The sequence below is a fragment of the Amphiura filiformis genome, chromosome 17 (genome assembly GCF_039555335.1).
Source record: "Amphiura filiformis chromosome 17, Afil_fr2py, whole genome shotgun sequence".
Lineage (NCBI taxonomy): Eukaryota > Metazoa > Echinodermata > Ophiuroidea > Amphilepidida > Amphiuridae > Amphiura > Amphiura filiformis.
Genome location: NC_092644.1, coordinates 6,224,033 through 6,239,890, shown reverse-complemented (window position 1 = coordinate 6,239,890; position 15,858 = coordinate 6,224,033). Strand labels below are relative to the sequence as shown.

General features: G+C 40.2%; 2 protein-coding genes across 2 annotated transcripts in view; one reads left to right on the top strand and one right to left on the bottom strand.

Annotated features, from left to right (window-relative positions):
- LOC140138345 (uncharacterized) overlaps positions 1-3,691 on the top strand; it is a 44,118-nt gene extending 40,427 nt beyond the window's left edge. Inside the window, 1 exon segment of the mRNA XM_072160251.1 lies at positions 2-3,691. Coding sequence (XP_072016352.1) covers positions 2-1,381 — 1,380 coding nt within the window. The 3' untranslated portion in view covers positions 1,382-3,691.
- A 9,558-nt stretch (positions 3,692-13,249) lies between these two features.
- Positions 13,250-15,858, bottom strand: part of LOC140138344 (F-box/LRR-repeat protein 6-like) — a 60,139-nt gene continuing 57,530 nt past the window's right edge. Inside the window, exon 14 of the mRNA XM_072160250.1 lies at positions 13,250-14,077. Coding sequence (XP_072016351.1) covers positions 14,055-14,077 — 23 coding nt within the window. The 3' untranslated portion in view covers positions 13,250-14,054. The remainder of the gene's footprint in view (positions 14,078-15,858) is intronic.

Here is a 15,858-nt window from a genome sequence, read left to right as displayed (position 1 = left end):
TCAGGGCATGCAAGGTACATTGCAAGGGACACCCGGTGCAATTCAGCCGCCAACTCAAACTTTGCACTCAATGGCAATTCAGTTGCCTCCGTCGGCTCCACCGGCTCCAGCACCTGCTCCGGGTCCAGCGCACCAGTTGCAGTACCAGAGTCAGACCGCAGGAGCCAACACTCAGTTGTCGCACAACCAACCTCCAAGTCTGGCTCTACCATCCCAACATGCACAACTTCCACCTCAAAGAATCAACGCTAGGCCGACAACCTTACTGGGATATCCCATGGAACGTAAGCCGCCGATCCAAGCGATGATACAAACAGAGCAGCCTAATATGGCCGCTCTGAATGCACATAGTGGGGGTAACGAGCATCTGTTCCAGCAACCACGAGCATTGTCTCCTAAAAGCAGCGATATGCAACAGCATTTGGATGCAAAGCCATTTAGCCCGAACCGTCAGCAGGCCCCGGTTATGTCGAGACAGACGCTGCCCCCACAATACCAGCAGCAGACCCAGCAACCGCCGCCACAAGTTATGCACCAGCAGACAGGGCCCATGGTGAGCAAACAAGATCACATGAGTTACTCCAACAGAATGGAGATGACCATGCATGCATCAAGTGCACCCCCACAACCATGGTCAGTCACCACCCAACTGTCCACCAGCCAACCGAATATGCCAGTCTACACTCAGGCACAGATGGTACCTCAGACGATTTCGAAGAGTGTTAACTCCACGCAACCTACTGCAACGGTTCAGTCTCGCATGGCGATGCAGACAAGTGTAAGACCAAGTGGACCACCGCCCTCGGTTCAGCAAACAAATATGACAACGATGCCACCTCCACCACGTGGACCAAGACCAGGATCGGGTCGAATGCCATTCCCAAATCAGGCGTACATCACACATCCACTGGGCCATGTCATACAGCTAACGGCACCCGGTGGTGTCAACACACGTTTCCGTGGGCCACCGCCCCAGACCTCGATGCCACCTCATTCAGCACCACCTCCTGTAATGAGCTCATCAACTAGACCCACTGTGTCTACACCACCATCCTCAACGCCGTCTGCACCGTCAAAACCCACCCCTACTCCAATGCCAAACATAAATGTCGCCAAGAAATTTGGGCCGGGCCCTAGCCCAGCCATGATGAGACCGGGAGGTAAAAATAGCGGACCAAAACCGCGATTAGTTGGCGGTCCACGAGGACCCCAGCTAACACCGGAAGAGATGAAAGCTAATCAGGCCAAGGAGCGCGAGGCCTTGTTGGCGTCCACAAAAGCTTTCTTTGTGGAGAGCAGCAAGACTAACAAAGCAAGGGATGATTCGAGTAAGAATGACTCCAAGAATGAGAATGAAGATAGCGCCACTGGAAGGAAGTAACAAGTGTGTTATGGACAATTATTCCTTTATGATCGGAACTCTAAATATCTTATATACAGAGCTTTTTGAAAAATGGATGAATGGAGAAATAGTGTTAGAATAGACTCTTAATTATTCTAGAATTCTTGCATGGATTTGATGGACGTTGTCACTATATGATTCCTACCGTGAAACCCTTGTGTTTGTATTAACACAGGACAGTTGGTGGCAATTTACCAACCTATAGGGGGTCCTGCTATGTTACAATGTACTGTGTACAATTGGTTATTTGACCGTACAATATTGTTGAATAGTAACAATAAACTGAAAAACCTTCGTGTGCACATGTGATGTACAGGTGAATGGGACGCCATTTGCTATAATAGAAATGTAATGTGATTTCTTATGTGCAAATGTTTTAATAATAGAGCCTTTTGCAACTCTATAGAATTCTACACCATGCACATGATCATAATGTTAACGGCCAAAGTTGGTTATTATAATAAAAACTTATTTATGGAAGTCTACATGTGTACATGATAACATTGTAATGTACATCAACACTGTTGTATATATATATAGATATGAAAAGCATTGTTTTTTTGCATGACACGTGCAGAAATTCCACATTCTGTCGTTGATATGTATGTATGATTCCCCTAAAAAGTGCAGCAAGTTTCCTTGATTTGTATATTGTAGATTTGATTAAAAATTGTATAATGACAAAAAATGCCATTATAACAGACAGATTTAGCATATAATGCACTGTACTGTGGTAGGTCTACCACAGAACTTTGGTGGTGGTGTTAGAGGACCACCTGTGCACTGATTGTATAATAATACTTGGTTTAGGTTAGGAGTCAGGAAATTGACTTAACCTTTTTCAATTGTTAAAACACCATATCTGATCTTTATACGATGATTTTTGTTGTGAAAAAAAAATAATTGAAAAGATCTTAATTGATGGTTATTCAATGCTGTGGCTGCAGGTTTACATTTAAGTTTTCTATTTATGTTTATTATTGTTATTATTAATAATATTATTATGATACTGTAACATTGTTTAATATAAATTTTGAAATACAAAGTTTTATGTGTTGGTAGCGTATTTTTTCTGGACAAAAATGTTCAGATAATTCTATTAGTAAGGTAGTAGAAACAAAATTGCTCAATGTACAGAATCTCTCTTGCTAATATGTTTTGACACTTGCATACCAATCAGTTTGAATGAAACAATCAGTTTTTGTAAGCCAACAGTTTTGCTGCTAATTGAGTTGATTTTTCAAGCTATTTCATAGTGCTCTTGTTATTATTATCAATATAATCATAATCCGATGAGCATTAGTGTATATATAGAGTAATCCATGTTGATTGGTCATAAAATTGCATGATATAACACTCCTCACGCATTTGAATTCCACTTTTTAATAATTGGAATTGAAGTGCAACTTGGGAATGACACATATTATAGATGATACTTAAGGTAGAAGATGTTTTTCTCAAGGTGCAAGACATTTTTGTACCGAGTATGGGTGGTTGTATTTTTTCCTTCACATTTATATCACCGTATTTGTGTGTGCGTGTGTCCAAAAGTTTGCAGTTGATACGAATAAACATCGTTAAAACATGTCGTTTAGACGATTCTACTGCTACTGTCGATGAAAGTATTATATTATAGGTATGGATTAATATTTTAGTGACTATTATAGAAGAAAATGTCTTTTCATAACATAATGCATGCTTGAAAACATTCATTCTTCAGGAGGGTAGATATTCTCTTGATGATCACACTTTTCTGTATGTGCAGTGCTGTCTGTTTTTGGTTTTATTGTTTGTTTTGTTTCATTTTGTTTGTTTTATATACTAAGTAGACAGAAAGCTAGAAAGTAATGTAAATGGAATGACCAATAATTATCACAAGAATTAACGCCCCAAATCCACTTTGGGTGTTAATTTTTGAAAGTCTGTAGCATATTATATATTATTATAAATAATGTACAATCAGAAAAAAATGAGACTGTACCACCATATTTGGAAGTGTTATTGTCAAAAATTTGTATGTATAGCATAGCACAATGAGGTAGCTGTGCGCAGCCTGGTTTCCAATGTTTATTATCGGTTGTTACCAAATATTTTGCCATGTTAAATGGCAAGGTATTATAGTATTTCCCTCCATGTACATATTTAACATAATATTGAGCTCATACCATGCACTACATGGACCTTGTGTGCCTACTGGCTTCATTCCATGAGCTAATGAGGAAAAAAATAAAAAAGATGAAAAAAATTAAATGAATTAAAAAAAAAGGGAAAAGCAGCCCAGTCAAATAATGTTGTACTGTTTGTCTTATTTTGTTGTTCAGATTATAAATGATAGTGGATGCAAGATAAACTTGGAATGTTGCATGTGACGTCAGAACAGAGGTGGGATTGATTGCTGACCTACGGAGTACTGCATACTCTGTCTGATCAGATGCAACATTGCTAAACTGAGCTCAAAAAGAAACTTATAATTTTTCACAACTTGTGAATCACAAGGTCATATTTTAAAATCATGTCCATCAAAATGAACCAAAATTACACACAGGATTACTTCAATACTCTAATCAAAACACATGTCGGTAACCAAGCAGTTGTCCAACTGGCACAACAGCAAAATGCACTGACAGCCCAATATTTGGCACTTAGCATATAAACAAATCTGTGGGAATGCATACACAATACTTGCACAGTTGATGAAACGGTGCTGCTTTCTGCTTTTCACACATTTTCGTCAAGAAACAGGTCTTGTTCCACACTATTTCACTTACTTTTTGGGAATTGTCATGTGTGCAAAGATCTTGTACTCATTCTCACAGATTTCTTGTGCTGGGTGCCAATTATTGGCCTGTGAATGTGGTCCAGGAAGCTGTTCCATGTCAGTGCATTTTGCTGCTGTGTCAGTTGGATAACTGCTTGGTTACTGACATGTTTAGAGTAGAGTATTGAATTAAACCTGTGTGTAATTTTGGATTATTTTGATGGACAGGATTTTAAGATATGACCTTGTGAAAAGTTTCTTTTTGAGCTCAGTTTAGTTTATCATAGCTGGTGACTATAGACAGGATTTTGACTATTGACCAGCGGTCTGTTCACAAAACTCAGTGGTAAATCAATTGTGCCGTGTTAATCTACTAATCGACACTAAATAGTAAAGGCGACAATTTTGACCTACCATGAAATGAGCGTAAAGTCACAACCTGGCTGTTGATGTTCTTTGTTGGCTGCACACCTGTAAAAAAACCACAGTAGTATTATCTTATGTAAGTGCCCCATTGTGCCCCCATTCGCAGAGGACGTACAGACATACTATTGACTTAAACGGGTGCGTGTGAAACAACCCCAACGCACGATGCTTCGAAACTACCAACTTGAAACTTGTGGTAGCTGGTCATAATTCGGGTGAAACTGATAGTGTTAAAAAGAAAGTAACCCAATTATGCTTTGCATATTCAGATAAACGGGTACCAAATGAGCAGAAATTGTTTATTGGGCGACATAGACCCTGTCAAATTTGGGGGTGCAAAGCTGCACTTTTACCAGATAGTTGACATCATGGGGTACACAGTGTAAAATTAAAATCACCTGAATTAAGGTCTTGGTCCAAATTTCCACACTTTTAATTTCAACCCATTTTTGGCCCTTTTAGCCAAATGTATTTTTGTGTACCCCCATGTCATCATCTACCGCAAGTATCAACGCAGCTTCCCCCCCCCCACCCAAGTCAGTGGTATCTCCCAATATATCTGGCTCACCCCAAATTATGGTATCCAAATTTAGAACGGAAAATAACTAGGTGATGAGTTTATATTCAAGTGATGAAATAGAATATTGTACATCAATATTGAGTTTTGTGACTTGACTCGAAACTGACAGGACGTCGACTACAGGCTGTATTAAAATAAACTGGCCTCAAAAAGAAACTTATAATTTTTCACAAGGTTATATCTTGAAATCCTGTCCATCAAATTGAACCAAAATTACACACAGGTTTACTTCAATACTCTACTCTTAACACATGTCAGTAACCAAGCAGTTATCCAACTGACACAACAGCAAAATGCGCTGACATGGAACAGCTTCCTGGACCACATTCACAGCCCTGCCCTGTTTCATGAAAAAAGTGTATGAAAAGCAGAAAGCAGTACCGTTTTATCATCTGTGCAAGGATCTTGTGTGCATTCTCACAAATTTTTTGTGCTGGGTGCCAAATGTTGGGCTGTGAAAGTGGAGGAACTTCCAGGAAGTTGTCCCATGACAGTGCATTTTGCTGTTGTGTCAGTTGGACAACTGCTTGGTTACTGACATGTGTTTTGAGTAGAGTATTAAAGTAATCCTGTGTCTGTGTGTAATTTTGGTTCATTTTGATTGACACTATTTTAAGATATGACCTTGTGATTCACAAGTTGTGAAAAATTATAAGTTTCTTTTTGAGCTCAGTTTAGTTGGAAAGCCAGCATTGAATCCTCTTGAAATTACCAGAATTAAGTTACATAATCACTGGAAACTGTTAGGTAACAATCATTTATTTCCTATTCCAGAAAATACAGCACCTTTTTTTTTAATTTAAAAATTCCTGTTTTGCCAAATGAAATTTAACCTAATCCTAATCCTTTAGTTGTTCTTACTGGCAATGGAAGATCAAATTTTAATATTTTGGGAAATGGGGCCAAAATTGTGCATTTTTCATATAAAATAAAAAAAATTTGATGGCCCATTTTGCCAAGTTGCTTAAAATATTAAAATTTGATTTGCCTGTTAGATAGGAATGCATGTAATTGAACTGGAACAGCCAAGAGGGAGTATATGATGAAACAGCCAACCCAGAGGGGGGTTGACTGTGCCAGATAAATTGCATACACCCGCTGGGTTGGCTTTACATACTTCTGCTGGGTTGGCTGTTCCAGTGAAATTGCATACACCCATTGGGCTGGCTGTTCCAGTTAAATTACATACACCCTCTGGGCTGGCTGTCTGTTACAATCCAAATGGAGATGGGGGAGATGTACCGTACTCAAGGTTTGTTGTCGCCAAGGACCCTGATCCAAAAGTTGGGAATCAAATTTTAAATTTCTTGGTGTAAAGCATCCTTGATGGAGGAAAACAGAGAAAGCCAATCTGATGCTATCTGGGGGGGTACTCAAGTGCCACTGAGAATTTGAAAGTGGACCTTGGCACAGGTTACCATAACCCTTGCAGTGGCTTGCACACATCCCCGTCTGTTTGGATTAACAGCCAACCCATAGGAATGCATGTAATTTAACCGGAACAGCCAAGAGGGAGTATATGATGAAACTGGAACAGCCAACCCAGAGGGCTTATCCAATTAAATTACATACTTCCTCTGGGTTGGCTGTCTGTTACAATCCAAATGGAGATGGGGGAGATGTTCTCGAGGTTTGTTGTACCCTCGCCAAGGACCCTGATCCAAAAGTTGGGAATCAAATTCAAAATTTCTTGGTGTAAAGCATCCTTGATGGAGGAAAACAGAGGAAGCCAATCTGATGCTATCTGGGGGGGGGGGGTACTCAAGTGCCACTGAGAATTTGAAAGTGGACTCATAAATATACCAAATTTTCAAGAAATTTGGACCATTGATATACCAAAATTTTAAATTTTTGGCCAAATTTAACCCATATTGACTACGTTTTTACGAATTTTTTTAGACAATTTCAAAATTTTGGCTAGATTGCGGCAAAATTGCGCCATTTTTCGAGAAAATTCAAAACATTTTGAAAAAAGCCACAGTAGCTCTAGTTTCTATCTGTCAACAAACAGAAATTACAACTTGACCCATCGATGTCTGAATCAACTGAAATTTTGGAAATAACTTTTTTTGTGGACATCTATTAAATTAAAATAAGCATGCTAGAATCACAAAATACCCCTTCACACACAAAACAGAAATAATGAACCATCAAGATGAAACAAATTAAGGGCTGGGGTATGAACGTTTGGACAGTATTTATTGTGGGACATTAGAGCACATCAGATATATCGAATTGCATTCTGAATCTGAAGAATGTCATTCTGATATCAAATAATTTTGATTTTTGAAATTCGCAATTTAATACACATTTTATGGCAAATCATTAAAAATTGATATTTTGATATTTAACAGTACTTGAAGTAAACTTTATAAATCTGATGATTTATACTTAAGGGACCGTTCATTATTAACGCGGGAGGGGGGTCGGAGGAATGTTGAGCTTTATGGGTGAAAATACCTAACCCCCTTATTGCGATGAATCAATTTCACGTAACCCCCCCCTCCCTCCCCCTTTCAAGCAAACTTTATTGATTCAGTCACAGAGATTGGGATTTTGACATTGGGGTTTGAAAAAAATTCTTAAAATCATAGTAATCCAGGTCTTTTTGGCGACAAGTCTATTGTACAGATGCGCGCAAAGCGCGTGGAAATTGTGGCAATTTTGAAGCTAAACTGATGAAATATGGTGCAAAAGTGGAATAAATTCATGCAAAGCGCATAAAAAAAATTTGCAATTTTAGACTAAAATGGCCATATGTAAGGTTAATTTGGTCAGAAACCTACATAGGCATACAGGCCTCAACATTGGGGGCAGTGGCGTAACTAGGGGTTGGTAGCGCCGGGGCAAGAAACTGCAAGAAATTGGTGCCCCTACCCCCGAGAATATCTTAGACGCGGGCAGTGGCGTAGCTAGGGTTGTGGCGCCTCACCAAGGATAATCCCCAAATCTTAAAACAATTAATTGCTGAGCGCTCAAATTTTGGACAAAGGCCTACCACTTATTAATTATGGTTAGCCTACTAGAAGTTGAATATCGGTCTTGAAATGTTCTTTCAATTGATTTTGTGCTAAAATGCGTGTGAAGCGCGCATACATTTTGACTTTCATCGCTTGGAGGGGCACAGAATCGATGCTGAATTGGTCAATTTGGCACCCCCTTAAGGCTGGCACCTGGGGCACGTTGCCCCCCTGCCCCCTAGTTACGCCACTGATTGGAGGGGAATAATTGTATGGACCATCCCCCCTGGCAAAATATTGGGGGATTTACTGCCCCCACCCATCCCTGGGATCTACGCCTATAGATCTAGGGCTAGGCCTACTTTTGGTGAGAAAATGTATAGGTGTGTGCTTGCAGGTGGGGTGGTCATGTGGTGAGGAGTGAGTTGTTTGTGTGTGTAGCATCTGGCAGTGGCGTAGATTTCTTTTTTGACATTGGGGGATGGGGTAGGAAAAAGAAAAAAATTCTTGAAGTATAGTGAATCCAGCACATTTTGACCGTTGACTATGTATATGGAACAAATGCTTGTGAAAGCGCACTAATTTTTTTGCCCTATTGAAGCTAAAATGGTGAAATATGGTGCAAAATTGGAACAATTTTGTGTGAATAACTGAATAAGTCATTAGACAATTATGTATGGTATGATTGACTATTAAATTTCACATGACCCCCCCTATCAGGAAAAATAAAATTACATAACCCCCCTGTTTGTCAAAGTGAAAATCACATAACCCCCCCTACATTGCCTCCGGCCCCCCCCTCCCACATTAATAATGAGCGGTCCCTAAAGTGTATGTAGGTGGGATGAAAAGCCGACGATCAATTGAAAATTTTGAACTTTCGTATTGAAGATATGGATTTTTTTTCCCAAAACACCAAAACAAATTAGGTCTTTTGGGAAAAAAATCCATATCTTCAATATGAAAGGTCAAAATTTTCAATTGACCGTCAACTTTTCCTCCCTGCTACATACACTTTAAGAATATGTCATTAGATTTATATAATTTACTTGAGGACTGTTATATATCAAAAATTTGAAAAATATCAAATTTGTATAATTTGTCATAAAATTTGTATTATATTGTGATTTTCAAAAAATGAAAAATTATTTGATATCAGAAAGACATGCTTCGTATTCAGAATGCAATTCGATAGGTCTGAGGTGTTCTCATGTCCCACAAAAAATACTGTCGAAACGCAATAAACGCTCATTTTAGATCCCTTAATTAATCCATGATTTTATTAAAAGTTTTAATACAAATTGATAATTCTGTTTCCAAATACCATAATATTCATAATATAAAAATATACAAGATATACATGTAAAAACATTTTATACATTACTAGTATAAGGTTATGGTAGAAATTTACACAAAAGGCTAATATAGGGTCCACAACTTACAAGTTCCCCCCTAAATACTTTTTATAATAAATCCAAAAAATATTTGACGAAATGCAAACGTGTAAAAAGTTATGGGTAGCCTTATTTGTTTTACACATATGGACCAAATTATAGCATCACACGTCATTGCGTTCAGTCACAATGGTTCATTATGTAAAAAAAGAGACTTCTATGGACTCGGGTGCAACTTTTAAAACAGCCTCTTTTCTTACACAATTAGCCATTGTGACTGAACGCAATAAATTGGTCCACATGTGTAAAACAAATATGGCTATATGTATCTTTTTACATTGCGTAAAATATTTTTGGACTTATTTTAAAAAGTATTAGGGGGGAGTTGTGGACTGTATATAATAGATAGAACCAGTAGTCAATTGCTGCATCGTTTGTTTTAGCTCGGATGTAAGACCTCATTCATTGAAATCTGTCAAGAATAAAAGACATAGTGATCCCAAATCCCAAGGAAGATGCAAATTCAGAAGTTGCAGATTGCTCCATTGGATGCCCTATTGATTTGTACTCCAAGCATTCTCAAACAACCGGTGTGCTTCCCATTGATTAGAAAATTGATTTTGTTCCTTCTTTGGGTTTTCGATCACCGTTTCCTGAATTCTCACCTGATTCTCAACAAATCGGGGCTACTGGATGGTTTTAAATACTGTAAAAGATGAAATTTATGCGCAATTAATTTTTTGTGTTTTGCCAATTTTTAAATGTTTCCCTTGTTTTTATGCGAGTCTGACATTTCCTTACATTGACCTATACACAAAAGTATTTGTTATTTTCGCAGTAGCATTTTGGAACATGAAAATAAATGTGGCGTGAAAATGTCCACTTTAACAGTAGTTGTCTTTTAGGATATACAGGGGTGAACATAACTGGTACCGTAATTCTTTTCCTGTCTGTAAAATGAGAATGCTCCTGTGTCTTTCAGGGACATGCTTCAAAAACAGCACAGCTCCATCAAAGACCTTGGTTAAAATAAAATAAAAATACTTTACCCCTGACAGATTTGTAATAAACATGATAAAGGACAATTCATAGGATAAAGGGCCTTCAGTGACAGATCGATATAGTCTCATTTCAGACTGAGACAACACAAGACATTTATAAGCATGCTTTGAATAGCGCATCTTGATAGCAACAGATATATACTGCCCGTGCATACAGAGATGTGTGGTACTCAGGGTTATAGCCACGCCGGTCGGGGGTAACCGGCACGGACCGGCACTAAAAAAAATTTAAAAAAAAAAAAAAACAATTGGGGGTATACCCCTAGCCTATTCCCTGATCCCTCATGTTCGCTAAAAAGATTGTGCCCAAAGCCAGCACTCTAATTGGATAGTAAAATTACCTGGCACTCAACTTGGGCTAGCTATAACCCTGGTGGTACTCCACAAGATTATTCTACGGCTATTCCAGTTTCCGTATGCATGTCATGTAATTTGAAGGCCAATTTGTCTCCAAAATTGTGGAAGGGGGTTTTATAGTGTACCCTTTGTAGTTCAGAAGATTCAAAATAGCACCAGGAACTCTTTGCAAGGTAAGTTTTACTCATTCATTATGTTTATAGGTATTCCCAATTTGGGGATCCAAATGGCTCCCAAAATCATGTATTGCCAGGCTTTTTGAGACTTTATGTGGTCACACATGATACCTCTCTGTCAATGACAACTGCCCCCCGGCTGCCCCCCAGCCCAGTTTATGCCACTGCCCATATGTACGTGATCCACCAGTGGAGCTCCTGCGCCCCTCCGGTAGTGGATGCTCTGCGCTCGGGGACGCAGAACATCCACTGTCGGAGTTACTGCGCTCGGAAGCAAAATAATAGATTTTCTTATTATAATATCGGTAGATCATTGCTGCGCTCGGGCGCAGAGAATCCACGGTCGGAGTTACTGCGCTCGAAAGCAAAATAATAGATTTTATTACTCAAATATATAACACGCCAATATATTTGGAACAAGCAAACCAATAAATATTGTAATTATAATGTCATTCGGAGTTATAGTTATTATACGCATGCCTATAGGCCTATTAAATAGTAATAAACTTCTCCGTAGCGCTATTATTATAATAAGAAAATAATATATTTTGCTTCCGAGCGCAGAAGCTCCAACAGTGGATTCTCCACGCCCGAGCGCAGCAATGATCCACCGCTTCATATAAGGAACTGCGCCCGGGCGCAGCAACTCCGATAGTGGATTCTCTGCGCTTGAGCGCAGAAATGATCCACCGATATTATAATAAGAAAATATGTTATTTTGCTTCAGAGCGCAGTAACTCCGATCGTGGATTTTCTGCGACCGAGCGCAGAAATGATCCACCCATATTTAAATAAAAAAATATGTTATTTTGCTTCCGAGCGCAGCAACTCCGATAGTCGATTCTCTGCGCCCGAGCGCAGAAATGATCCACCTTTATTTTAATACTGAGAAAATATATTATTTTGCGCCCGGGCGCAGTTACTCCGACAGTGGATTCTTTGCGCCCGGCGCAGCAATGATCCACGTTTACATATAAGGAACTGCGCCCGGGCGTAGCAACTCCGATAGTGGATTCTCTGCGTCCGAGCGCAGAAATGATCCACCGATATTATAGTAAGAAAATATGTTATTTTGCTTCCGAGCGCAGTAACTCCGACCGTGGATTCTCTGCGCCCGAGCGCAGCAATGATCCACCTTGATTTTAATAAGAAAATATATTATTTTGCTTCCGAACGCAGTTACTCAGACAGTGGCTTTTTTGCGCCCGAGCACAGCAATGATCCACCATAACATATAAGGAACTGCGCCGGGCGCAGCAACTCCGATAGTGGATTCTCTGCGTCCGAGCGCAGAAATGACCCATCGATATTATAGTAAGAAAATATGTTATTTTGCTTCCGAGCGCAGTAACTCCGACCGTGGATTCTCTGCGCCCGAGCGCAGCAATGATCCACCTTGATTTTAATAAGAAAATATTATTATTTTGCTTCCGAGCGCAGTTACTCCGACAGTGGCTTCTTTGCGCCCCCGAGCGCAGAACATCCACTACCGGAAGTTCTGCGGAGGGGCGCAGGAGCTCCACTGGTGGATCACGTACATAACTCCACTGCCTGCAACCCTGATGAGCTACTTCGGTACCCCAAGGATGACCTGAGTTTTGAGTTGTCTTTCTTGTTTATGAGTATCTTCTTGAGTAAAAAATAGTGAGAATCCAGAAGACAATGATACAGTACGCAAAATAATTAAGGCACCAGGTTATATTCACCCCTGTATATCCTAAACAAAAACAAATATGTCAAAACTACATTGTACAACAAGCAGCCAATACCTGTACTCTTTAGCTCTGATTTAAGACCTAATTTGTTGAAATTGGTTGAGAATTAAAGAAACAGTGATTTAAAATCTAAGGAAAGAACAAAATCAAGAGGCACTTTAATGTTCTAATCAATGAAAGCACAATGCTAGATTTAACGTGCTAATCAATGGAAAGCATGGGCTATTTTTTTTTGTTCGAGCATGCTTTGTGTACAAATCAGTGTACAAATCAATAGGGCATGCAACAATTTAACAATTTCAACGAATGAGTTCTTAAATCCGAGCTAAAAGATGCTGCTATTGGCTGCTGGTTCCAATTATGACATATATCAGTTTTTGGTGAGGATATACAGGGGTGAACAAGTGGTTTGGAAATACGGTTTGGAAATAAGCTCTTCATATATACTGGGCATATTTTTCTAACATCTATTCTGATAGGCTATACCGTATTTCGTCAAATAAATGCCCCCAGCGGAGTTACATTTTCCCAAGGGGGGGGGGGTTTATTCAAGGTAAATTTTAGAACAATAATTCCCATTAAAATCATTAGGTAAACTTAAAACTCACGCTAAAATGACGAAATATGAACTAGAAACACTGACTTCTGGTTCCAGGTTTCCAATCCAGATTTTCGCCAATTACTGACGCTATTATCGACCATGTGGGCAACTTGGTAAGCTTACTACACAAGATAGTATGGAAATATCGGCATTTCTGAAACATCTTGGTTGAAAAAGTGGTGGGGGCGTTTACTTGAGGGGGGGGGCGACTATTTGACGAAATACAATAATTGGTTCCAGAAGTGTATTAATGTTCGACTTCTGTGGGTCGGTGCCACGTCACTTCCGGCCGATGATGCGACTAACAGTCGAGTGAAAACAAATCCTCGATTTGATTTGTTTCTGATGATTGTAGTCATTGCTTTTGTCTGCAGAGTGGAAGTTTCTAACTTGATTTACCGCCGTTAAATATAGTGACAAACTTAAATTATATTCCATGGCCTAGTGTTGGTTTTTTTTCGGAATTGAATTTGGAGTGAACAACATCGCTATGTAGCCTCCTTCACAGCTGGTTTCTGTCGTTCATAACCAACCGTGAGCCACATGAAGTTTGGGCCCGAGACTAGAAATAGCCTGGATGTTGGACAGACAGAATAGGTGAGTTGCACACTATTGAAATATAGATCACCTGGCTTGTTGACTGACACCTAGTTGTTCGCTGAGTTCTTGTAAGTCGGCTTTCTCATGTAGATCACCTGGCTTGTTGACTGACACCTAGTTGTTGGCTGAGTTCTTGTAAGTCGGCTTTCTCATGTAGATCACCTGGCTTGTTGACTGACACCTAGTTGTTCGCTGAGTTCTTGTAAGTCGGCTTTCTCATGTAGATCACCTGGCTTGTTGACTGACACCTAGTTGTTGGCTGAGTTCTTGTAAGTCGGCTTTCTCATGTAGATCACCTGGCTTGTTGACTGACACCTAGTTGTTGGCTGAGTTCTTGTAAGTCGGCTTTCTCGTGTAGATCACCTGGCTTGTTGACTGACACCTAGTTGTTGGCTGAGTTCTTGTAAGTCGGCTTTCTCATGTAGATCACCTGGCTTGTTGACTGACACCTAGTTGTTGGCTGAGTTCTTCTAAGTCGGCTTTCTCATGTAGATCACCTGGCTTGTTGACCGACACCTAGTTGTTCGCTGAGTTCTTGTAAGTCGGCTTTCTCATGTAGATCACCTGGCTTGTTGACTGACACCTAGTTGTTGGCTGAGTTCTTCTAAGTCGGCTTTCTCATGTAGATCACCTGGCTTGTTGACTGACACCTAGTTGTTCGCTGAGTTCTTGTAAGTCGGCTTTCTCATGTAGATCACCTGGCTTGTTGACTGACACCTAGTTGTTCGCTGAGTTCTTCTAAGTCGGCTTTCTCATGTAGATCACCTGGCTTGTTGACTGACACCTAGTTGTTGGCTGAGTTCTTGTAAGTCGGCTTTCTCATGTAGATCACCTGGCTTGTTGACTGACACCTAGTTGTTGGCTGAGTTCTTGTAAGTCGGCTTTCTCATGTAGATCACCTGGCTTGTTGACTGACACCTAGTTGTTGGCTGAGTTCTTGTAAGTCGGCTTTCTCATGTAGATCACCTGGCTTGTTGACTGACACCTAGTTGTTGGCTGAGTTCTTGTAAGTCGGCTTTCTCATGTAGATCACCTGGCTTGTTGACTGACACCTAGTTGTTGGCTGAGTTCTTGTATTAGGGGTGGTGCAATAATTATGTGTACCCCCGGGGGGGTGAATTCTCAAAATGGTCTGCCAAAAATCGCTTGCCCCCCCCTTTGGCCGTGCCAAAAACCCTTTGCCCCCCCCTTTCGACGTGCCAAAAAACCTTTGCCCCCCCCTTTTGACGTGCCAAAAAATCTTTGCCCCCCCTTACACATGCAAGATTTTGGGGAACCCGAATTTAAAACCTTAAATTGTCTTAACATATAATGCGAGCGCAGCGAGCAGGGAATTTTGCATATTTGAACGTGTTTGTAACGTTTTCCTACGCCTTTTTAGGGCGTAATATAGAAATGGTGCCCAAAATATTTGTGCCAAAAATTGCTTGCCCCCCCTTTCGACCTGCCAAAAATTGCTTGACCCCCCTTTCGACCTGCCAAAAATGCTTGCCCCCCCTTTTGGCCTGCCAAAAATCTTTGCCCCCCTATAATTCACCCCCAGGGGGGTACACATAATTATTGCACCACCCCTAAGTCGGCTTTCTCGTGTAGATCACCTGGCTTGTTGACTGACACCTAGTTGTTGGCTGAGTTCTTGTAAGTCGGCTTTCTCATGTAGATCACCTGGCTTGTTGACTGACACCTAGTTCTTGGCTGAGTTCTTGTAAGTCGGCTTTCTCATGTAGATCACCTGGCTTGTTGACTGACACCTAGTTGTTCGCTGAGTTCTTGTAAGTCGGCTTTCTCATGTAGATCACCTGGCTTGTTGACTGACACCTAGTTGTTG